The sequence below is a fragment of the Equus przewalskii genome, chromosome 9 (assembly GCF_037783145.1).
Source record: "Equus przewalskii isolate Varuska chromosome 9, EquPr2, whole genome shotgun sequence".
Classification (NCBI taxonomy): Eukaryota; Metazoa; Chordata; class Mammalia; order Perissodactyla; family Equidae; genus Equus; species Equus przewalskii.
Genome location: NC_091839.1, coordinates 28,141,632 through 28,167,408, shown reverse-complemented (window position 1 = coordinate 28,167,408; position 25,777 = coordinate 28,141,632). Strand labels below are relative to the sequence as shown.

The 25,777-nt window shown below is 41.7% G+C and overlaps 1 protein-coding gene across 11 annotated transcripts in view; it reads right to left on the bottom strand.

Annotated features, from left to right (window-relative positions):
- Window positions 1–25,777, bottom strand: part of CD109 (CD109 molecule) — a 195,056-nt gene that overhangs the window by 144,624 nt on the left and 24,655 nt on the right. The window contains exon 1 of one of the 11 annotated variants that reach the window (XM_070558930.1): window positions 828–1,124. The exons of the other annotated variants lie outside the window; for them this stretch is intronic. Within the exon in view, the coding sequence (XP_070415031.1) occupies window positions 828–901 (74 nt within the window). The 5' untranslated portion in view covers window positions 902–1,124. Of the gene's footprint in view, window positions 1–827; window positions 1,125–25,777 lie in introns of those variants that run through there. 11 annotated transcript variants of the gene reach the window in all.

Genomic DNA, 25,777 nt, shown 5'->3' with positions numbered 1-25,777 from the left:
CACAAGCCTCTCAACTCTCCTTTACACAATGCCTCATCCCATTCGGGTTTTTCTCTTGGTGTAAATACAGACATTCACACAAACGCTAGGATTTTGCCTGTTTCCTAGTCAAACCTTTATGCTTGGGCATCTGTACAAGAAAACATCATCTAACCAGTATCACTGATGGAAATATACCCGCTGAAATTAAACTATTAGTGGTGAAATTTCCAGATGTAGAGCATAAACATCGCTAAAACAGCACTTTCTGTGCCCAAGCCAGGAGTTAGGGCTCAACCTCAAAAACCTTCAGGAGTGGGCCACTTTCCATTTTGGGGTGTCTCCTTAGTCATCTTGCTACAGAGTCTGCCCTTGAACCCATACTTCAGTCACCTCAGCTACACTTGGCCAACGCCAAAGTCAAGATTCGTTGTTTAGAAGAAATGTATCATACGTCTTTGCGAGAAGGCACATTATATCGGAGCAAAAAGCTGAGGAAAATGCAGAGGCAACGTGGACTAAAGATAAAATGACTCTCTCCCGAAAGTAGTTACAGCCAAAGAGACGCTTAAAGAACGTCACAGACGGAGAAAGTTCCTGTCCCAGACGGAACCCGCCGAAGCGACCACGACCGCGCAGCCGCCCCGCACAGACCCCAGACGCAGACCTCCGGTGCAGCACCCCGTGCAGCCGCCCCGCGCAGGCCCCCGGTGCATCCCCCCGCGCAGCCGCCCCGCACAGACCCCAGACGCAGACCTCCGGTGCAGCCCCCCGCACAGCCGCACCGCGCAGACCCCCGGTGCAGACCCCCGGTGCAGGCCCCGCGCAGCCGCCCCGCCGAGCCTCACCCGGGGCCGGCGGCCAGCGCGGCGGTCCACACGCACACGAGCTGCGCGGCGCTCAGCGGCCGCGGGCCCCGCATCGCGGCGGCGGCCCGGGCGACCGTCTGCACGGGGGAAATGCGCGCGGGCTGGGCCCCGCCGCCTCCCGCGCCCCGCCGGTCTCCGCGCCGCTGGCTCTGCCTCCCCGCGCGTCCCGCGGCCGCCGCGCCCGCCGCAGACCCGGGTCCGAGAGCCGGCGCGCAGGCCCGTCCGTGCGGGGCCCGGAGCGGCGTGGGAAGGGAGCGCAGGCCGCCGCCCTCGGCCGGTGAGTCAGCCGCGGGCAGGGCGCGGAGCGCGCGCGCCGGCCGGGGGCGTGTTTTCCAGCGGGCTGGCTAATGCGTGCGGATGGGACGGGAGAACAACTTTGTCCTTGAAACAAAAATTGAGGTCTTTTGTTTGGCTCTGCAGGAAAATGCTGTGGTTTCTCAGCTTAAAAAAAGAAGAAGGAAAAAAAAAGAACTCTGGCCCACGCAAAAGTTAGGTGTTGCTGTTTGGAACTCTGAGGAACAGGGATCCCGGGAGGCGCTCTGTCCTTTTGGCCCTCTCTAAACACACTGCTCCAGAAAGACCTCATTACAGCTGCGCGGCTGGGAGCAATTCGCACGCGCGCAGTCAGGGCTGGGGCCGCTCTTCTGCCCCCAGGACGGTCAGTGGCCGCAGTGCCCAGCAGTTCCTGAGCCCCGGCTTCACCGTCCTGGCTTGGCCACAGCTCCTTCCCAGCTCTTTGGCACCGCCACCCTCTTCAGATGACTCAGGCTTCACCATGACTACACCGTGAAAGCAGGAACTGTTGGAAAACAGGCACATTCAGTCCCTGACAACTTAAACTTTCTAACTGAAAAGTTTTAGATGGTGACTTTTTAATACAGGGCAAAATGCAAAAGAAAAAGACGTCAGCAAAGGGATGTGTCATGACAAAGCCATGTGCTAAACAAGGGGAAAGCAGCCGCTGGACAAACCGTGGGCTGTGCTTTCCCGCCTTTCCTGTCCCACCCTTGTCACCCTGCTGCGCCTTGCAGAGCTCCCTCGTGCGCCTGCCGCCTGCAGGCAGCCTGTCTTTAGCGGCTGACTTCCTGTGCAGGCAGGGCTTGGCACAGGGAGAAGCGTCTGAGACGGCCTTGGGCACAGATCCTCACACAGCCGTTATGCTGGCCTGGGCTCCTCACCTCTGTTGTTCGGCGAGGAGGTCCAGGGTCAAGGGCGGGCGAAGCGTCAGGTCTGCATCAGAGCTTCCCAAAGTCTAATGTGTAGGAGAATCACCCTGAGAGGCAGACGCTGACTCGGCAGGTCTGCGGGGCACGGAGAGTCTGCTTTACTTCGGCTTACAGCGGGCCACACGGGGTCTCCAGGTAGAGGCAATTTGGGACACTTTGAGGAAGAATAGGGAATGGGAACGTGGAGAAAATTCTTTTCAAGCTTTGCTTCATAGAGCTGGATCAATAAATTCAGGTTTATTGTAGAGGCAAGCAAATGTAAGAGGGACTCCAAATGTTGCGTTCCAGGAAGACCTTTGGAAAGGTTTACAACCTCCTAGTACTTCTATAAAGTTAAATCTGTGCAGATTTTAAATTGATGCACCTCCATGTTTATGCCTTCCTTCTCACAATACACACTTGTCCAAAAGCTTAAATTTGCAGAAATTTGTGACGGACCCCGTGACCCCGTGGTTAAGTTCACTTGCTCCACTGCAGTGGCCCAGGGTTTCACAGGTTCGGATCCTGGGGCGGACATGGCACCGCTCATCAGGCCACGCTGAGGCAGCGTCCCACATAGCACAACCAGAAGGACCCACAACTAGAATAGACAACTATGTTCCCCGGGGGCTTTGGGGAGAAGAAGGAAGAATTTAAAAATCTAAAAAAAAATTTGCAGAAATTTAACCATGTGGATTTGCATAGAGATAAAGGTGTTACGTACCTGGCACAAAGTAGCTATTTGATGATAAATTTGTTAAAAGGATTAATGAGAAATGATCATCTCAGAGTTAGGGGTTTTTTAAATTAAGAAAAACTGAAAATAGCCTTAGATTAACAATAAGAGATTGAATTAAATAAATTATGGTTACCCATGCAACAGAACACTGTAAAGTAATTAAAAATTACGTTCTTGAATTGGAGACTATTTAATTATCTAGAGATAAATATTCACAATATACTGCTGGAGGGGGAGTCTATTTTATAAAACATAATGTAAATGTGATTCCATTTTTATAAAAATACAGTGTGTTAATGTGTACATATACATTTTAGATATATGCATTGAAGAAAGACTTAAGGATATTCACCAAAATGTTATCAGCATCCCAGTAATTACCTGTATCTGCAGAATTTTCTACAATGAATATATATATTATTTTTTCTTTAAGAAGAAAACAACATGGGGCCAGCTTGGTGGTGCAGTGGTTAAGTTCAGCACTGGGTTCGAGGGTTGGGCTCCTGGGTGTGGACCTACGAACGGCTTATCAAGCCATGCTGCAGCAGACATCCTACATATAAAGTGGAGGAAGATGGGCATGGCTGTTAGCTCAGGGCCAGTCTTCCTCAGCAAAAAGAGGAGGATTGGCAGCAGATGTTAGCTCAGGGCTAGTCTTCCTCAAAAAAAAAGAAGAAAACAACTAAAATGGTATTGTTTTAGTAAGTAGTCTTTAAGGGAGCATCTTAGAAACTCTTTTGAATAATATTCATGAATTTCGATACCAAAAAAATTATCTGTGTTGCTCCCGTGAAGTCTGAATGGCCTTCGGCATAAGAACCCTCACTGTTCCCGTGTCCCTCCCAACCTGTCAGTGAAGAGTAGTTCAGTGAGAAAAGCAGAACCACTGTGAGACAGATCCTCCACAATTGTGGGAGCTCCTGGAGCAGTCATTAGTGCCTCTGCATCTAGTGTTGAGCCTAAAATTGCCCTAAGTCAGTTGGGGGAGCAAAGCTAAATATGGACAAGAACAAGGAAATACAAGGGAGAGCTGGAACCCATGTCCCTCTTAGCACCTCCAGCTTGGATGTCATGGGTAATCTGCAGGAGAAGCTGTTATCTTTCCCCAAGGGCCACATACCCACTTGGCCCAGAATTTGGAAAAGCTCAAGGAGGAAATCCTCCCACAACTGGAGGAGCCATGGGCCCCATTGCCGCCCTACACCTACAAAGTGAGCAAGCAGGTCAGTAACAATAGTGGCAAGCAGCGCACCTCCCTAGCACCCTGTACCTACCTTCACAGAGTAAAGAATAAGGCTTCTGCTTCACTGCTGGCTTCCAAATCCACACAAAATGTTTCCTGCAGCCAACAGCAACTCAGAACCACAGGGAGGAGAATTCGGAGACATTTAGCTCCATCTTAGGTAAGTTGGCACAGCACAAAGCCACAGAAGTCCATGCCTCATCAACTGGGCATCTGTGTAGACCCTTTTTAAACATATTTAACTTCAAAAAAAGGCAATAGAAAAATCATGGTTTCACCTAACATGATGTAACTATCCCTCGTGCAACCAAAAACAACATCACCCTCGCTCCACAACAGGGTACAAAGTCCCTGTGCCCTCTGTGGATGCTACACAGACCTCCTCCAGCTGAATTCCATTCTCCCTTTGATACCCTGTAACTTCAGTACTGAGGTGTAAAGTTAGCGACTATTAACACTGTTAGATGGTAGCAGAATGAGGAGAAGGCAAAATACTGGTTAATATATACACAAAGACATTTATAGCAAAACAAGAAGGAAATGCAAATAACTATTACCGTCCTTATTTCTGCTACTGGTCACATGGTCGTAAATGGTACTTATAACTACCTTCTTCCACTACCCATTCTCTGCCCTCAGGAAGCACCTAGGCTGGTCATGGTTCTTTGCATGGTGGGGTGACCCAAATCTTCATTCCTGAAGGGTCTGGGCCATTAGTAGTCCTCCCTGTATTGTATTGTTGTTTTCTGTTAGCTTTAATCATGAGACACGGGAGGACTAAGAGATGCCCCAGTATGTCTTCTGCATTCCAGAAATACTCCGTACTGCCTTTGTGGAGTGGCAACTCCTTGACAATCAGGATCATTCAATCACTCCAGCCAGTAGAGTAACCCCTTCTTTGGCTTTTGATTCACCGGCATGAGGGGCTCCAAGTGGCCAGGTGGCAATCTCAACTGCCAGTTCACCTGAACCATTGCTGTGTTCCTTAGTGGAACTATTCCTCTCTTGGAACTGAGACCTCTACCAGCAGAACCTGATGTTGCGGGACAGGAAACAAAATTTTCAGTAGTGGATCACTTAGGGGTAATAGAGGAACCCCTCTTATTTCCACCCTTTTATTCTCAGACCAGTGAAGCTGGCTTTGAGAGAAACATCAGTTACTGCTTTAAATCATATACCACATCCTCGAATCTGTTGTTTGATCTTTACACCTTCAAATTCTGTAACATTTCAGAAATATTATGCATGAAATTACTGTCTACTTGCATGCATCATCTATCTGAGAACTATTTAGATAGAATCCTGCACAGAACACCAGAATATTCCCTGAGAATCATTTTTACCCAAGGGCAGGGGAGGAAATTCCTGCCACTGGAAGACAAGGAATGATATTGACATTGATGAGAAATAACAATAATGAGGCTTGTCCTTAACTTTCTTTATAAGAGTACAGAATTTAAAATTAGAATTCTATGTGCAACCAAACTATCAAACAAGAGTGAAGATAGAATAAAAACATTTTCAGAAATGGAATGGCTGAGAAACTTTGCCTTCCACAAACTCTTTTTAGGAAGTTATTTTAGAACTTATTTGGCAAACCAATTAAATAAACCAAGAAAAAGGAAGATATAAGATTTGGGGAAAAGTATATATAACCCCAGAGGACAAGGAAGAGAGCAGTTCTAACAGGAAGAATAATTCCAGCAATAAGCCCTCAAGGGGAAAAGGGATCTTAATAAAATGGATAAACATGATGGAAAACTAGGGGAGAAGATTTTGAGACTATGATAGTGTAAAATAGTGTGATGAAAGGGAAGAGAATTTAGAAACTCAAGGGAAAAGAAAAAACAATAAAAAAGGAAGCACAACTATAATTCATTAGTTGGCTCTGCAGTGAAGAAGAGTTACATAATCAAGTTGATGTAAGCATGGTTTTTAACTTTTAGAATCAATCTAACTAAAGGGAAAGAATTAAGCTCTATCCTGCCTTTCCTACATGAACTGTATGACCGATAACCAAATAATACATATGGGGAAATAGCACCATATCACAACCCTTAATAACTTAATAGATCCAGACCAGTGCTGTCCAATAGAACTTTTTTTTAAAAGATTGGTCCTGAGCCAACATCTGTTGCCAACTTCCTCTTTTTTTCTTCTCCCCAAAGCCCCCCAGTACATAGTTGTATATTCTAGTTGCAGGTCCCTCTAATTTCGCTGTGTGGGATGCCGCCTCAGCATGGCCTGATGAGCGGTGCTAGGTCCGTGCCCAGGATCCAAACCAGCAAACCCCTGGACCACAGAAGCACAGCGCGCGGACTTAGCCACTCAGCCATGGGGCCGGCCCTCCAATAGAACTTTCTGTGATGATGGAAATGTTCTATACCTGCCCTAATATAGTAGCCATGAGCAACATGTGGCTATTGCACATTTGACATGTAGCTAGTGCAACTGAGAAACTGAATTTTTTATTTTATTTAATTTGAACTAATTTAAATTTAAGTAGCTACTACTAATAGATACTATACTAATAGTACCAATACTGATAGATATGGGATCACACAAACCTAAACAGTCATCATAAATGGCTGCTAGTATCATAAAAGGAGACATCCAGATAATGTATGTCTCCCGATAGAAGAATCCAGCATCACCTAAGAAGTAGTCTTCCCAAAACATTGAACCTGAATCTGATCAAGCCTCCAAATTCAACTACAAATGTGCAAGGAAATATAGGGAAAATATCACATGGATGTAAGTAAAATCCAGATTGTGGGATACTTTATCAAACAATTCAATTTCTTCAACATATAAAAGGCAAGGCAAAATAAAGAGAATTGACGGAAACTATAAAGACACTTAAAAGACAACAACTAATAGCAATTTATGAATATTATTTGGCTCCAGATCCAAAGAGAAAACTAAAAAAATAATTATTCCATATCTCAAACAGTTGAAATTGTGAATTCTGACTGGATATTTGATGAAATTAAAGAATTTTTTTATTTTTTATTTTTTTAAAGATTGGCACCTAACAACTATTACCAATCTCCTTTTATTTTTTTTTCTTTTTCTCCCCAAATCACCCCAGTACATAGTTTCATATTTTAGTTGTAGGTCCTTCTAGTTGTGGCATGTGGGACGCTGCCTCAGCGTGGCCTGACGTGCGGTGCCGTGTCCACACCCAGGATCTGAACCAGCGAAACCCTGGGCCCCTGAAGCGGAGCACACAGACTTAACCACTCGGCCATGGGGGCGGCACCTAAAGGATTTTCATTAATTATTTAAGTTGGAGTTATATTTTTGAAAGGGTCTTTATCTTTTAGAAATACATACTGAAATATTTGTGGGTAAGATGTTCTGATGTCTGGGATTTACTTGAAAAATAATACGGGAACCAACTCAGACCCATTAGGATGGCTACTATAAAACACATACACAGAATAACAAGTGTTGGAGAGGGTGTGAAGAGGTTGGAACCCTAGTGCACTGCTGATGGGAATGTTAAGTGGGGCAGCCACTCTGGAAAACAGTATGCCAGTTCCTCAAAAAATTAAACATAGAATTACCATGTGATCCAGCAATTCCACTTCTAGGTATATACTTGAAAGAATTGAAAGCAGAAACTCAAACAGATATTTGTACACTCAAGTACATAAAAGCATTATCCACAGTAGCCAAAAGGTGCAAGCAACCCAAGTGCCCCTGGACAGATAAACAGACATGGCATATCCATTCAAGAGGGTATCACTCAGCCTTAAAAAGGAAGGCTGTTCTGACACATGCTACAACATGTTTGAACCTTGAAGGCATTATGCTAAGTGAAATAATCAAGTCATAAAAGGACAAATATTGTATGATTCCATTTATATGAGGTACATACAGTAGTCAAATTCATAGATAGAAAGTGCTTCCTACTGCTGGTTGCCAAGGACTGGGGAGAGCGGGGAATGGAGAGTTAGGGCTTAATTGGGACAGAGTTTCAGTTTGGGTAGATTAAAAAGTTCTGGAGATGGATGGTGGTGATGGTTGCATAACAATGTGAATATACTTAATGCCACAGAACCATACGCTTAAACATGGTTAAAATGGTAAATTTTGTGTTATATATTTTAGTATAAATAATAATAATAGAGGAGGGGACAAGCACATGGGGTAGAGCTGGAATTATATGGCTGTGAGTTGATGATTGTTGAAGCTGCTAATAGGTACATGGAGAGTCACTGTACTCTTCTCTCTACTTCTGTATATGTTTGAAATTTTCCATCATGAAAATTATTTTTTGTACCAAAACAAATGTATACAAAGATACAAGAAAATTTAGTTCAAAAAAAACTAAAACAGATAAATGGCTAATAATACTTAGGAAAAAAATTTTATCACAGAGAAGATGAAAATTAAGACCCAAAATTTTGTCCCACATTACCACAGCCTAAGCGGATATCTAGTTAGGATCTCAGTGAAGCGATGGAGAGCCGATGTAGCAGCCCTCGGCTGCTCCAAGTGCCGCGGGGGCATCAGTGCAGCTCCTGGTGGGAGAAGACTCCTGAGCCAGTGCCCCACTTCAGGCCTTTCCCACCGGGGACCCTCCGCGTGGGCAAGCTGGCCAAGCTGCGTGGCAGGCCCACTAAGCTCTCCACCGCCACTCCCTCTCGCCGCCTGTGCAGAACATGAAAGCTGATTGCTCATCTCCCATCTGCCCCCACAAAATACAGCACACCCTTGAGGTCAATGCTTTCCACCAAAGCTAAGCCTTCCTAGCATAGAGGGCAAGTTCTCAACCCGTTCTTCAACATTTTTTCTTTTGAGTATGGCATGCCCTTCCACTGTCATATTTTGGTCATAAGTATCATCCAATCAAGCTTCAGGGGCTGTTGTAAGAGTATGTCTACCTCCATGTGCTAATATGTTTGCTTGTGGGACTTCTATCAAATCACAGGTTTTTGCAAAAAGGAATTGTATAAAGGAAAAACAATAAAAAACAATGTAAAATTACTGACATACATCTGTAACTAATATATTTAGAATATAAACCAAATAGTCAACGTACAAGAATAAAAATGACTTGAAATGGTAACAAACAAACTACAAATGAATCATGAATCCACTCACATCCCTGGCTTTGTGGTCCCCAGTTTTACTCGCCTCGGTCACCTGCCTCCAGGTCTTAGACTCAATTCTGGTATCTCATCCATCCTGGCTTGGTTTGTTTGTGCCAGGCAGTCCTGAGCCTGTGTTCATTTCTGCACATTTAGCTCACTTTGGCTTCTGCTCCCCTCCCAGGGTCAGCTTGCCCTAGATCCACAGGGTTGCTGTTCTCAGCTCCTTGCTTTCACAGGCACCAGATACACACTTTGATTCGTAGAGGGCTGGTCACCCCACTACCACCACCAACACCAAACTAGTCTTGTGTGTGGTCTCTCACAGGAAGATGATGTTTTCGTTTTAGATACTTTAATAAATCATGTATTAATGAAGACTGCATTTCAGATGCTTCTTTCAATGACTGAAACAATTTATGATTGCATACTCCCTTTTAATTTTTTTCAATTATCTAGGCACAAGCCATGGATCAAGGGCCATCAAATACTTTATTAAGAATACCTTGGGGCCCCAGCCCGATGGCATAGTAGTTAAATTCGCACACTCCACTTCAGCGGCCCCAGGGTTTGCAGGTTTGGATCCCAGATGCAGACCTAGCACTGCTCGTCAAGCCATGCTGTGGCAGCATCTCACATAAAATAGAGGAATATTGGCACAGATGTTAGTTCAGCAACAATCTTCCTCAAGCAAAAAGAGGAAGATTGGCAACAGATGTTAGCTCAGGGCCAATCTTCTTCAAAAAAAAAAAAAAAAAAAAAAGGAAGAATACTTGGGCTTTAGCCAGGAAGACAGCCTGCCAAGAGAGAGAACAAATTGATTCAGGTATCCTGGATACGCACAAGAGTCAGAGAGTAACAGAAGCTTATTGAAGATGGCAGAGAAAAGGGCATGAATCATCTCTTCCTTTTGCAAGATTAAGGAACGAGCAGGGGTCCTCTTCGAAGTCAAGACAAGATCCTTGCGTTTCCCTTCACAGAGATATGGGAGCAAAAAGAATTAGAGCCACAGGCTTCTGCACAAATGGTGGGCCGCCCTCCTCAGCCATGGCCTTGGAAAGGGCTGGGACAAATGCTGTCATCACGGAGGGAGAGGGCTGACACGCTTCTGAGTGTCCCTTCTCTTCTTTGTCGTGCAGACAGGGGATAATGGATGAGCAGACCTCAGTGGGCCTCGTCCAAGAGTGGGCAAATGACACTGAGAGGAGCCTCCTGGAGAGGGCATTGTGGTGTGGCTTTGTTCCTTCTTTTTTTACCTTAAAGACTAGGACTTATGTACTGAGTTAGACTCCGCTTTGTTCTCTTCTCCATTCCCAGTCCTCTCCCTCACTAAGTATTTGATATTACCTGTCCAGAAGCCACCACCATTGTAATTTAGAATGCATCCTTCCACTCAATACTTTTACTAGTAAGGTTGAGTATATTTTCACGTATTAACTGCCGTTTTATTTTCATCTCCTATAAACTGTCTTATGACATCTTCATTTGTATTAGGTTGTCTTTTTCTTACGGATTTGTAGGAACTTTATATGTGCTGGATTCTAAAATGCTATTGTAAGATATGCTCCAAATATATCCCTCGGTGTCTTGTTTATTGTTTATTTTGACCTTTGTGGTACAGGAGTTTTTAATTATGATTAGGGCTGATTTATCATATTTTTACTGATGGGTTGTGCTTTATGTGTCTTCTGTTAAAAATCATCTCTTCCTACTGCAAGGTCATAAAGATATTCTCCTACATTTTCTTCAAGTAGTCTTCAAGTTTTATTTTTCACCTTTAGGTTTTTAAGCCATCTAAAGTTTTTCTTTATGTACAATGTGAGGAAGACATCTAATTTTACTTTTCCATATGAATCTGCTGTCTCAACACTTGTATTAAATTATAAATCTTTCTTCATTGATTTGTATTGCCACCTGTAGCAGAATCTTCTAGTTCTTCAATATCCTATCTCGCCTTTCTTCTATAGCAACAGAATTTTTAGCTGGAAGCATGGGCATCCATAATTAATTACATTTCCAACCTTACTTGCAGCTGAATGTGTCTATGTTCCAGCCAAGGAGTTATTAGTGGAACTGGTGTATGCAATTTCCAGGAAATGTCCCAAAGAAAGGAGGCATGCCCCTTCCCTTCCTTAACTTCTCTCCCTCTGGTGGAACACCGACATGTTGGCTGGACCTGGAGAAGCCATCCTGAACTACTAATTGAGTTTAGAAAAATAGGCCATGCACAGTAGTATAAAAAAGATAGAAGTTTAGGTGCCAGACTTCCTCTGGACTAGCAGGTGAGAGAGAAATAAACATCCATCTTGTTTAAGCGATTGCTATTTTGAGTTTTCTGTCTCTCACAGAAAGAAATTCTAATATATCACATTTATATCAATTTGCCATAAATGTGTCAGACTATTTCTGAGCTCTCATTTCTTTCCTGTGATCTATTTGTCTCTCACTGGGCCAGACAGCACATACTTCAATTAGTATAGTCTTGTGTTAAATTTTGAGGTGTAATAGGCATACCATCTCTCCTAGCTCCTTTTCAGAATTGTTTTTTGGTTGTTAGACTATTACTCCTCCATATAAACTTTAGAATCTGGCTAGTTCCATGGGGAAAAGCATGATGGCATTTTTATTTGAATTTCATTTAACTTGTGTATTAACTTAGGGAGCATCAATACCTTTATGAAATTGAATGTTCTCATACATGGGCATGGTAATGGCTGTATATTTATGCTTTTATGTTCTACAATGATGGCTTATAGTTTTTCTCCGTAAAGTTTTGCATATCCTTTGTCAGATTTATAGTCCTTGCTGTTATTGTAAATGGTATTTTTTAATTGCATTACCTAACGAGTTACTGATGGTATAAAAGATACCATTAATTTTTGTGTATTAATCTTGTATCAAGCAACCCTGCTGAACTCCTATTAGTTCTAAGAGTTTATCTTTCGAGTCTCTTGAATTGTCTCTTAATAGGTTTCCATCGAGCAACCAGAGGGAAAAAAATAGAGTTGTGGGGCTGGCCCGGTGACGCAGCGGTTAAGTGCGCACGTTCTGCTGCAGCGGCCCGGGGTTCACTGGTTCAGATCCTGGGTGCAGACATGGCACCACTTGGCACGCCATGCTGTGGCAGGCGTTCCACATATAAAGTAGAGGAAGATGGGCATGGATGTTAGCTCAGGGCCACTCTTCCTCAGCAAAAAGAGGAGGATTGGCAGCAGTTAGCTCAGGGCTAATCTTCCTCAAAAAAAAAAAAAGAAAATAGAGTTGAGTTGACTTGATGGTGAGAGAAGACAAGTAGTATAGGCAAAAAGTTTGGGTGCTAATGGTAGAGCCTAATCAGTAACGTGGCAACGGGACTAGAAAGGCAGAATTGGAATTCTGAACAAGGATACAAGCAAGCACATCTCAGGGAGGTTATGCTACTAGTGGAGCCAGAGGTAGGGCCGTGAAACACAAGAGCTGGGGTGGAGCCAGGGAGGGTAGCAGAGGGTCTAGAAAGATTCAGGCATCAGAGGCAGTAACTGAACCAGACAACATCACTTCCATGGAGATCATTTAAGGCAGATCAGTTTGGGCCAAAAATAGACTTTGTCCAATCTGAAGAAACACGGGAACAAAAGTTGCTTTATTTTAGTTGAGATACTGAATGTTACTACTGGAGTCAACACCACTGCAGAGCAGGAAAGAATACAGTGAGAGAGAAAAGGGCTGGATTCCAACCAAGGATGAACCACTGGCAGCCAATTCAGACTGAAACTTTTTGACTTCTCATAAACCCTGAAAAGGAAGGTAATTTTGTTGGGCTGCAGGGACTGTCGTTAATAAACCTTTCTTTACAATTTCCATCTCCACTTCTGGCTTCTTTGGTGTTTTTAAATTTTTGTTACAGGGTTATATGAGTTTTCAGAAAGGACTCAAAATTTTAAACTGTGACTCCTCTGAGTTCTAGATTTCTATCCTAGGGGGCCCTGGAATCACATTAAGGTAGTGAGGAAATAGCTCTATTATGTGGAATAGGACCCTTAGTCTTTTGTGTTCGAAGGTCTAAAGGCAGAAATGGGGAGGAATGTTAACTGGGACTGTAGGTTCATAAGACAGCAGATGCTTAGATTCATCCCGCTTGCATTGTGAATCTAGGAAAAGCCTGCTGCAAATGGTAGTTATCATCATGCCAGTGCCCAGAGAAGAAGCCAGACATAGAACACTGTCCAGTTTCCCAGGGTGCCGCCATTCTGCATCAGCCTGCCACCTAGTGGTCATAACAGTTGATGCAACGTGTTACAGGGGTCACCACATGATCTATGTACTATATAGCCTCATCCTTTTTTGTGCCTGAGTCAACGTTTACAAGGTAAAACCAAGGAGGAGAGGAGAGTAGACATTCCTGTTACAATGTGACAATGATAATAGTTATTGATAAAATTCTTTTATGAAAGATCCTTCCAATTATAAAGAAATATATTTCTTATATCTGTTACATAATTAGGAGTTTATCTAAGACAGTGGTTTCAGTGTCACTTGCTTAAACATGAGGGAAACAGACCATCAATAACCTCAGCTTACACCACAGCTGGATGATTGGCTCAGTCATGCAGAATGCTAGGAACAGCATAAAAGTGACATAGAGATTCAGGATCACCACCCTGATCGTGAATAGCCTTGTGTTCATCACTGTAGACATCACTGTGGACAAAAGAATTTCAGTTTCCCTTAATAAAAATTGAAGATAACCTCAACTCAGTACCAAGCTCAACCTTAGCATAAATGCCACCCATCCTAAAAATAACTTTCTCTTGTACTTCCTTACTTTACACGTTCTCCAGGACCTGAAAGTAAGACTATGTTACTTATTTTAAAATAATTTCCATTGTATTTATATCTTTGCTGTGAAAAGTGGCTACTCTGGGCAAAAACCAAGGATTCTCAGGGTAGACCTGAATGATCTCCCAGCTTCAGTTATCTCCAGAAGCAGAGCTGTGGAGGCTGGCAAGCCCCTAGGCTGACTCTGGAGCAGTACTGAGTAACAATATGGAGCCCAGGACCTAAATTTGGAGCCCTTTACATGAAAATGTATCCATCATAGGGACCATTCATGGCCCATTCATAGCTTCACCTCTAGTTTGTATGCACTCAAAGGCATCATCAACCCAAAACTCCATGACAGTGTTATCTCTGACTTGTTATTAATCAGTGCTACCCTTGGGTGTATTGGGGGTTTTCTTTTTTTTATTGTTTTAGTTTTAGGCTAGAAAAAGTTTTCAGTTCTTGTTGACTGGAAATCGTACACTATTAAAATAAGCCCACTGTAGGATAATTCTCAGTAACAAACTGATCTTACATGTTTAAGTGCAAAACAGTGGGGAGAGAAAAATACACATGAAGGAGACCTCTCTCCTCCCCACAGTCTAAGGGGAAAAGAAAGGAAGCAAATCAACATTAACGGAATACCACCATGCTCCAGGCATTTTGCCAACTTGTGTATTACATAAACCTTCAGAAAAATTTAGGAACTTGAGAAGATAGTACCTAGGTTCAGATCCTTCCCCTGGTGTTTAATGGTGTCATCTGTGTCCGTAAGCAAATTGCTCACCACCTCCAAGCCTCAAGGGCCTTGCCTGTCAAATGGAAATAATACCTCAGAGGGAGCCTTAAGGATTAAATGAAATAAAGAGGCTGACACAGAACAACCACACAATAAACTGTAGTAGCTATTAAATTGAAGCCAGATATTAATCCTGTTTATATAGATGATAAAAATATCAGTTTTAAATTGCTTTAAATTCACTATAACTTTTTTAAAAAGAGAGAAGAATAAATGTCTAAAATCTACAATTAGAGTTGGAAACCATAACAGCTATCATTCCATTGACTACTATAGAAAATAAAATGAAATGTTAGTGCATTTCTAAAATCTACTTTCAAGTGACCCAGGTTTTTTGTGGGTTTTTTGTTTTTTCACATATACTAGGCTTATAATGAACTATTAAAAAGGAAAAGATTTATCTTTCCTCTGCCTTTCCCCAACTCCTGTCAGAAAGTGTTAAGTGTTCCTAAAACTTGAAGAAATTATCACTAGTGTGATCCTGTTCCCTCAAGATAGCTAAAACCATCTCCAGCAAGTCCGTTCACTGCTAAGTAAGGATCCAGTTATAGAAATGCAGCTTGCCTTAGGCAGTGTTGGAGTCCCAAGTATATTTCTGTGAAATGCTTTGGTGCTTACACAGTAAGTATCCCTTTTGAACTTACACAGGGTCCAAATTCTTAAGTGCAAATGAATTAACATACACAACCCTGGTCAGAACACAGCAGAATGAACTGCTTCCATCATTTGCAATGGCGTAAAGAATTTAAGAGACCCCAAATGTGCAAAAATGGATCTGAGTGGTGCCAGCAGTTTTTTTCTGAATGAAGGACAGTCTCCAAAGAAATAATAGACGTCTTGATAAAAATTGTCAATCCCAAAATATATATATGACATGGGAAGTTTAGCGATAACAATATACATTATATTTTATGGTTTTCACTAAGTGAAATCTTCATTTTTTTAAGTAATTTGTTGCGTCCAAACAAAATGTGTATCTTTTAGAAACACAAAGTTTGCTTCATAACTTAACTTTCAATTTGTTATGTGCGTAAGTCCATAGATCATCAACAACAGTAACAGTTTCTTCCACATTACCATTTAAAACACCAGACTTGAAAGAGTAAGAAACCAATGACTAGTACACCATTTACTAAAACTTGTTGCCTCAAGGGATAGGAACATCATGGCCAAGACATCCACTATAAATCAGAAAGGAAACACTCTAATACAACCCCTTGAATCTATTCTAAATCAGGTACTTCCTTGAGTTCTCATTATTCCTGCAGAGAGCTAGAACATGGCTTCTCCAAAACATATACTTACCCTAAAGCATCTTTAGAAAGTAATATTTTCAGAATATTTTTTAATGTGCACTAAAAGTCCTAGAAATAGACACCACTCAGCAGAATTGAAGAGCCTCAACTCTGCATTGGCCAGAGGTTTTTTATCCTATCAGTTAACATAAAATCAGACACATTATACAGTAAGAAACCTGTCATCTGAAATGTGTAAGAAATTCCAAAAGAATGTTATGCCTGTCTATCCTATGCAGGCAAAATACTTTAAAATATTAAATTTAAGTGTTAATATGTAAAATATAGTGGAGTCTTAAGGTTTTTCCAACCAATAAGGTCTTTTTGTGTTCTCTTTTAAACATGAAGATGATGATACTAAAACTATCAGAAAGGCATGGACCTTACACATGATTCTATCAGAATGGGGGAAATTCTACAAAATAAATGGCCTGGTTTCTTTAATAAACAAATGGCATGACAAGGGAAGAAAAGTATAAAAGTGTTATAGGTTAAAAGAGACCTAGAATGCTCAACATTGTGTGTCATTAGGGAATTGCAAACTTAAAAAGCAACGAGACACTAATTCACATCTATTAGGATGACTAAACTCCAAAGAACTGACCAAACCAAATGCTTGCAAGGATGTGGAGAAACAGGAACTTTCAGCCATTGCTGCTGGAAATGCAAAATGTACAGCTGCTTCAGAAGGCATGTCAGTGACTTCTCACAAAACTAAACATACTGTTACCATATGATCCAACAATCGTGATCCCAGGTATTTACCCAAATGAGTTGAAAACTGATGTCCACACAAAAACATGCACACAGATGTTTATAACAGCTTTACTCATAAGTGCCAAAACCTGGAAGCAACCACGATGTCCTTGACTAGCTGAACGGATAAACTACAACACATCCATACAATGGACTAGCATTCAGCAACAGAAAGAAGTGAGCGTGCAGCCATGAAAAGCCATGGAGGAACCTTAGACACGTATCACTAAAGGAAAGAGGCCAATCCAAAAGGGCTACATACTGTATGATTTCAACTCTGTGACATTCTGGAAAAGGCCAAACTACAGAGACAGTAAATAGATCCCAGGGGGGTTGGGAAGAGGGAGGAGGAGTAGCTACATGGAGCACGAGGGATTTTTAGGGCAGAAATACTATTCTATACGACACTGTAATGTGGATACATGACATAATGCATTTGGCAAAATGTATAGAACTGTACAACACAAAGAGTGAACCACAATATAAACTAAGCTTACAAGCACTGCTGGCACACAGTTCTTTTAAGAAGTTAATAACCAGGCGCTGGCCCCGTGGCCAAATGGTTAAGTTCGTGCAGTCCGCTTTGGTGGCCCAGGGTTTTGCGGGTTCGAATCCTGGGCACAGACATGCCACCGCTCATCAGGCCATGCTGAGGCGGCGTCCCACATGCTACAACTGGAAGGATCCACAACTGAAAATACACAACTACATACCAGGGGGCTTTGGGAGAAAAAGGAAAAATTAAATCTTTAAAAAAGAAGAAGTTAATAACCTTAGTTTCTGGCCTTACTCTAGATCATCTTTTCTCCATCAGGTAAAGGGCCTGCCACAGCCCCACCGTGTAGTCCCCATAGAAGATCTTTTTTTCTGTATCAATTAACTAATGCTCTTCTCTATGAAAAATGCTGTGTGGGATCTGCCTCTGTCGACATCACTGTAGCTCAGCTGGCAGCCTGGCTACACGAGAGACAAAAATGCAGTAGATTATTGGGGTTTTTCAAATAAACATAAATTAATATAAAAGAGAATGCAAATTTTAACAGATTAAATATCTTTTCTCCTATTTGTCTATCCCTCAAAATATTTTTGGAACTTTCCTCCTAAAACTCTCTTAACAGCCAACTATTAAACCTCTCTCCTTCACACAGTCTTCTTATTTCATGGCCACATCTTGTAAATTAAACTAGAGACCTACTTTAAGTGCCTTCCTTTATATGCAAGGATGTCATTACAGACCATTAATTGTGTATCTTACTACTACCTGTTTTTATTTGGGGTTTGGGATAAATCAATCACATTCTCTAGATTGAATTTTTGTTGTTGTTGGACTTCTATTCTCTGGTGCTTGTTTGTTTGTTTCAACAAAAAGGGGTCTATTGATGGAGATCAGAGTCTTCTCACCAACGAATGTAACCAGTTCGGACAGAATTTTTAAAAATAGGATTGGGAGGGAGTTTGGAAGATGGCAGTGTAGGAGCACTGAACTCACCTCCTCCCACGGACACAACAAACCCACAACTACCTGTGGAACAGTCACCTCTGAGAGAGATCTGGAAACTGGATAAGAAGAACCCCACAACAAGGGACAACACTGACAGAGGTGGAAGAGGCAGAAATACACCTCTGCTGAGGAAAAACCACATCCTAGACCCATTGCTTCATGGCCAGGAGCAATATTAAAGGTACCAAGCTTTTCTCAGAGGAATGGGGATTGGGGCAGGGGATCTGTGCCACAGTAGACATCCCAGCCTTTGAGTTCAGTTCAATCAAGATGAGATCCCATAATACCTGGCTTTGCTGTCTTTGAAAGCCAATAAGGAATACCGCCAGAAAAACTATCAAACTTCAGAGAAAAAAAACCCATCAAATTTCACAGAAAGAAATTGGCTCTTAAAGGGCCTATGCACAGATTCACCCATTCCAGAAAACACCAGAAAGAAAAGTGCATAGTCCATTGGCATAAGACTTACTTGCTTAGCTCTGAACGCATATCAGAGAGGCAGGAGGTGGCTGGGCCCACCTCGCCAAGGACTGAGACACTGGCGGCAGCCATTACTGTCATGCTGACATAGAAACTGGAAGATACTGTTGGATTTCTTCCTCTAGCATGCTAACCCAGGGGTTTGCCCTGCCCACTAGAACACCAATTTAATCCAATGGAGCCAGGGCAGGCAGTCCGCCTTACAGTCTGGCCCCACCCACCAGCAAGCCAGCAGGGAACTTGTAGGCCTGCATACATGGCTTTGTAGGACCTCTGAAGCAGGGCAAGTGGGCCCAGCAGGGCATACACAAGGGGTGAGCCTTTGTTGGCAAGGTGTGTGAGCCCTCAGGTGGTGGGACCTTTCAGCCACAGCAGACTTGTGCTACTGGCCATCTCCAACAACCACACAGGGGATCTGCCTCACCCTCCAACACCTAAAATGAATGTGTGCTGCCATGCCTGGGTCTGGCTCCACACATCTGTGCTCCTGAGAGATCTGACAAAAGGCTTGCAGGCTGGAGACCTATAGCAATTTTGAGCCACTCAGCCTAGCAACTAGCCTTGCTGGTGGCCTCACTTAACAGCAAAACAGTAATAGGAATGTGCTATTAGACCCTGCAGACAGCCATGCAGGGGGTGGCCCACCATAAAGTGACTAAAGTGACCACAGCAGCTGCACAAAGCTGAACATTACAACCAGCTGGCCTGGGGGCCTGCCTAGCTTACCCATGCACCTGCAGCAAGAGCTACCCCAATACAATGGAAAGGCACACGTAGTCAACACAGGGGACAATCCTGGAACATTTGGAATGGGTGAAGAGAGAGGAGCACGTTGCTGGGCCCCATAATGTATCTCTTACAGAAGGCCACATTTCCAGGATCAGGGCACATAGCTGCTTCACCTGATACATAGATATAAGCACAGAGAAGTAGGCAAAATGAGGAGACAAAGAAATATCTTCCAAATGAGGGAACAGGACAAATCTTCAGAAAAAGAGCTAAATGAAACAGAGATAAACAATCAACCTAATAAAGAGTATAAACTAATTGTCATAAAGATACTCACTGATCTTAGCAGAAGAATAGATGAACACGGTGAGGACTTCAACAAAGAATAGGCAAATATAAGAAACAACCAATCAGAACTGAAGAATACAATAACAGAAATGAAAAATTCACTAGAGAGAATCAACAACGCAACAGATGACACAGAAGAACAGATCAGTTATCTGGATTAAAGAGTAGAGGAAACCACCCTGGCTGAACAGAAAAAAGAAAAAAGAATTAAGAATTAAAAAGAAATAGGAAGAGGGGTGATGTCAGCATCATGGTGGGGTGAGCTTGCCCAGGACTCCCTCCCCTCCAACATACAACAAAAAGGAGCAACCATATTCCAACAGAAAATATCCTAATACCACAAGAATCCTCGGAGACCCACAGCAGCCAAATGATGGAGGGCAGAGAGGCTGGAGTGGCCCTGAGAGGAGCCGGAACAGGGTAAGAGAGAACTTCGCTCCCTCCCCTAAAGAGTGGGGTCACTGCCATGGGAGGCTCCATGAGGAAAGGAGTAGGGGAGGGGTCGTGCATCAGCAGGATCACCCAGGACTCCCTAGCACCCTCACAGCCTAGAGGGAAGCCGTCTAACGGGGCAAAAGCTTTCACGTGGGGTGACCTCATCAAGCCAAGACCCCAGGAGACCAGATAGCAAGAGCTGATCAGGAAACCCGGGACTGCACGCAAGAGAAAGCGCCTCCCCAACACACGCTGTGACACGCCATCTTGGCCAAGGTCAGAGGGCACAGAATACTTGGCTCTCGACCCCCATCCATTGGTGATAGGCAGTAACTGAAACCAAATAATATCACAATGGGGAAAATCCATAGTTCCAGCATCAAACAATTCATCAAATCTCCAGAGCAGAGGGAAAACAATAAATACCCAGAGTTATGACCTGAGGACTCAGAAATAAGTAAACTAAATGACAATGAATTCAGAATAGCTATCGTCAAAAAACTCAATGAGGTAAAAGAAAATAGAGAAACAATTCAATGAGTTCAGGACCTTTGTCACAAAAGAGACTAAAACTATAAAGAAGAATCAATCAGAAATACTACAGATGAAAGGCACAATGAAAGAGATAAAACAAAATACGGATTCCCTGAATGCTCAAGTGGACACCAGAGAGGAGCAAACCAGCATAATCAAACATAGACATGTTGAATGAACCAGACAGAGGAGGAGAGAGAACTAAGACTGAAAAAAAATGAAGAAAATCTCTGAGAAATATCTGACTCAATGAGGAAATGCAACATAAGAATTATAGGTATCCAAGAAGGTGAAGAGGAGAATGGAGCAGAAAGCGCATTCAGAAATAATAGCAGAGAACTTCTCAAATCTAGGGAATGAGAGAAATGTGTGTGGAGGAAGCTTTCAGATCTCCTAGATTTGTCAATGTAAAAAGACCTACTGCAAGGCATATAGTAGTAAAACTGACAAAAATGAATGAAAAAGAAAGAATACTAAGGGCAGCAAGGCAGAAGAAAATAACCTACAATGGAACCCCTATCAGTCTTTCAGTGGATTTCTCTGCAGAAACATTACAAGCTACCAGAGAATGGAATGACATATTCAAAACTTTAAAAGATAAAAATCTTCAGCCAAAAATACTCTATCCAGCAAAAATATCCTTCAGATGTGAGGGAGACATTAAATCTTTCCCAGACAAACAAAAGCTAAGGGACTTCATAGCCACGAGACACACACCCCTGACAAGAAATCCTCAAGAAGGCCCTCATACCTGAAAAAAGAAAAAAAGGGAGAAAGGGGTCACAAAATACAGAGTAAGGAGACAAATAGAATCAGAGTAGGATAGCAAATATTTAACTATAGCATTAGGGTAAAGGGAAGGAAAACACCAAAAACAAAGACAATCTTGTCACTTTAACCACAGACTCACAACACAAGTTGGAATAAGATATGAAAATAATAACATAGGAGGGGAGGAGAAAAGGGACTGAATCAGTTTAGACTAAGGAAGTAAGAGGCCATCAGAAAATGGACGGTTATCCACGAGATTCTGAATACAAACTTCAGGGTAGCCACTAAACTAAAAAGCAGAACAGAGATACAAAAAATAAATAAGGAAGAAACACAGCATGAGAAACTGCAGAAGTCAATGGGTTCACCAAAATACACAGGACGAGATAAAAAGGAAATGGAGAACTGGAAAACAAGTGACAGAATGACAACATTAAGGCCTCATACATCAAACACAGGCTCAGAGTGAAGGGGTGGAAGACAATACTCCAAGCTAATGGCAAACAAAAGAAAGCAGGTGTCGCAATACTTATATCAGACAAAGTAGATTTCAGATAAGGCAGATAAAGAGAGAAAAAGTGGGGCAGTTTATAATGATCAAAGGGACCCTCCATCAAGAAGAAATAATGCTTATAAATATCTCTTCATGCAACACAGAAGCACCAAAGTTCATAAAGCAACTATTAACAAACATAAAAGAAGATATTAAAAATGACACAATAATAGTAGGGAACCTCAACACTTCATCCACTTCAATGGACAGATCATCTAGACAGAAAGTCAACGAGGAAACAGTAGAATTAAATGAAAAGCTAAAACAGTTGGATTTAATAGACATATATAGAACACTCCATCCAAAAACAGCAGAATACACATTTTTCTCAAGTGCACATGGAACATTCTCAAGGATAGAGCATATGTTGGGAAACAAGGCAAGCCTCTATAAATTTTAAAAAATTAACAAGCATCTTCTCTGATCATAATGCTATAAAGCTAGAAATTAATTACAAGAAAAAAGCTGAGAAAGGGATGAAGATGTGGAGCCTAGACAATATGCTATTGAACAAGCAATGGATTACTGAAGAAATTAAAGAAGAAATCAAAAAATATCTGGAAACAAATGAAAACGATAACATGCCATACCAAGTCATATAGGATATGAGAAAGCTGTATTAAGAGGGAAATTCATCGCAATACAGGCACACCTTAACAAACAAGAAAGCTCCCAAATAAGCAATCTCAAGTTACACCTAACTGAATTAGAGAAAAAAGAACAAACAAAGCCCAAAGTCAGCAGAAGGAGAGAAATAATAAAAATCAGAGCAGAAGTAAATGCTATTGAAACAAAAAGGGCAGTAGAAAGCATAAGTGAAACAGAGAGCTGGTTCTTTGAGAAGATAAATAAAATTGACAAACTCCTAGTCAGACATACAAAGAAAAGAAGAGAGAAAGCTCAAATAAACAAAATCAGAAATGAAAGAGGAGAAATAACAGAGTCTGCAGAAATACAACAGATTATAAGAGAATACTATGAAAAAAATACATGCCAATAAAATGGATAACCTAGAGGAAATGGATAAATTCTTAGACTCTTACAACCTCCTGAAGCTGAGTCAAGAAGAAGCAGACAATCTGAACAGACCAATCACAGGAAAGAGATTGAAACAGCAATCAAAAGCATCCCAAAGAATAAAACCCCAGGACCAGATGGCTTTCCTGGGCAATTCTACCAAACTTTCAGAGAGGATTTAATACCTATCCTTTTCAAGCTATTCTAAAAAATTAGGGAGGATGGAACACTTCCTAACACATTCTACGAGGCCAACATAACTCTGATACCAAAGCCTGACAAAGACAGCACAAAAAAGGAGAACGACAGGACAATATTGCTGATGAACATAGATGCAAAAATTCTCAACAAAATTTTGGCAACCTGAATTCAGCAATTCATCAAAAGGATCATACATCATGATCAAATGGGATTCATACCAGGGACACAGGGATGGTTCAACATCCGAAAATCAATCAACATGATACGCCACATCAATAAATTGAGGAATAAAAACCATATGGTCATCTCAATAGATAGAGAGAAAGCATTTGACAAGATCCAACAGCAACTTATGATGAAAACTCTGAACAAAATGGGGATATAAGGGAATTACCTCAACATAATAAAGGCCATACATGACAAACCCACAGCCAACATCATACTCAATGGGCAAAAACTGAGCGCCATCCCCCTGAAAACAGGAACAAGACAAGGATGCCCTCCATCACCACTCTTATTCAACATAGTACTGGAGGTCTTGGGCGGAGCAATTAGGAAGAGAAAGGAATAAAAGGAATCCAAATGAGGGAAGAAATGAAACTCCCACTGTTTGCAGATGACATGATCTTATATATAGAAAACTCCAAAGAATCTATTGGAAAAGTTTTAGAAATAATCAACAACTACAACAAAGTTGCAGGATATAAAATCAATTTACATAAATCAGTAGCATTTCTATACTCTAATAACAAACTAACAGAAAAAGAACTCAAGAACACAGTACCATTCACAATTGCAACAAAAAGAATAAAATACCTTTGGGTGAATTTAACTAAGGAAGTGAAAGACCAATACAATGAAAACTACAAGACTTTCCTGAAAGAAATTGATGACAACATTAAGAGATGGAAATCCATGCACATGGATTGGAGGAGTAAACATAGTTAAAATGTCCATTCTACCTAAAGCAATCTACAGATTCAATGCTATCCCAATCAGAATCCCAATGACATTCTTTACAGAAATAGAACAAAGAATCCAAAAATTCATATGGGGCAACAAAAGTCCCCAAATTGCTAAAGCAATCCTGAGAAAAAGAACAAAGCTGGAGGCATCACAATCCCTGACTTCAAAACATACTACAAAGCTACAGTAATTAAAACAGCATAGTGCTGGTACAAAAACAGGGGCACAGGTCAATGGAACAGAATTGGAAGCCCAGAAATAAAACCACACATCTATGGACAGCTAATCTTCGACAAAGGAGCTGAGGGCCTACAATGGAGAAAAGAAAGTCTCTTCAACAAATGGTGCTGGGAAAACTGGAAAGCCACATGGAAAAGAATGAAAATTGACCATTCTTTCTCACCATTTGCCAAAATAAACTCAAAATGGGTCAAAGACCTAAAGGGGAGACCTGAAACCATAAGGCTTCTAGAAGAAACTACAGGCAGTACAGTCTTTGACATCAGCATTAAAAGGATCTTTTTGGATACCATGTCTTCTCAGACAAGGGAAACAATAGAAAGAATAAACAAATGGAACTTCATCAGACTAAAAAGCTTCTTCAAGGCAAAGGAAAACAGGATTGAAACAAAAAAACAACCCACTAATTGGGAAAAAATATTTGCAAGTCACATATCCGACAAAGGGTTAATCTCCATAATATTTAAAGAACTCACACAACTCAACAACAAAAAATCAAACAATCCGATCAAAAAAATGGGTAGGAGACATGAACAGACATTTCTCCAAAGAAGGTATACAGATGGCTAATAGGCACATGGAAAGATGTTCATCATCGCTGATCATCAGGGAAATGAAAATCAAAACTACACTAAGATATCACCTTACACCAATGAGAGTGGCAAAAATAACCAAAACAAAAAGTAGCAAATGTTGGAGAGTCTGTGGAGAAAAAGGAACCCTCATACACTGTTGGTGGGAATGCAAACTGGTGCAGCCACTATGGAAAACAATATGGAGGTTTCTCAAAAAATTAAAAATAGAAATACCATATGACCCAGCCATCCCACTACTGGGTATCTATCAAAAGAACTTGAAATCAGCAATTCCAAAAGTCCCATGCACCCCTATGTTCATGGCAGCATTATTTACAACAGCCAAGACATGGAAGCAACCTAAGTGTCCATCAATGGATGATTGGATAAAGAAGATATGGTATATATATATACAATGGAATACTACTCAGCCATAACAAAGAATAAAATCATCCCTTTGCAACAACATGGATGGACCTTGAGGGTATTATGTTCAGTGAAATAAGCCAGATAGAGAAAGACAATCTCTCTATGACTCCACTCACGTGTGGAAGTTAAACACGTAGACAAAGAGAACAGATTAGTGGTTACCAGGGGAAAGGGGGGGTGAGGGATGGCCACAAAGGGTGAAGTGGTGCACCTA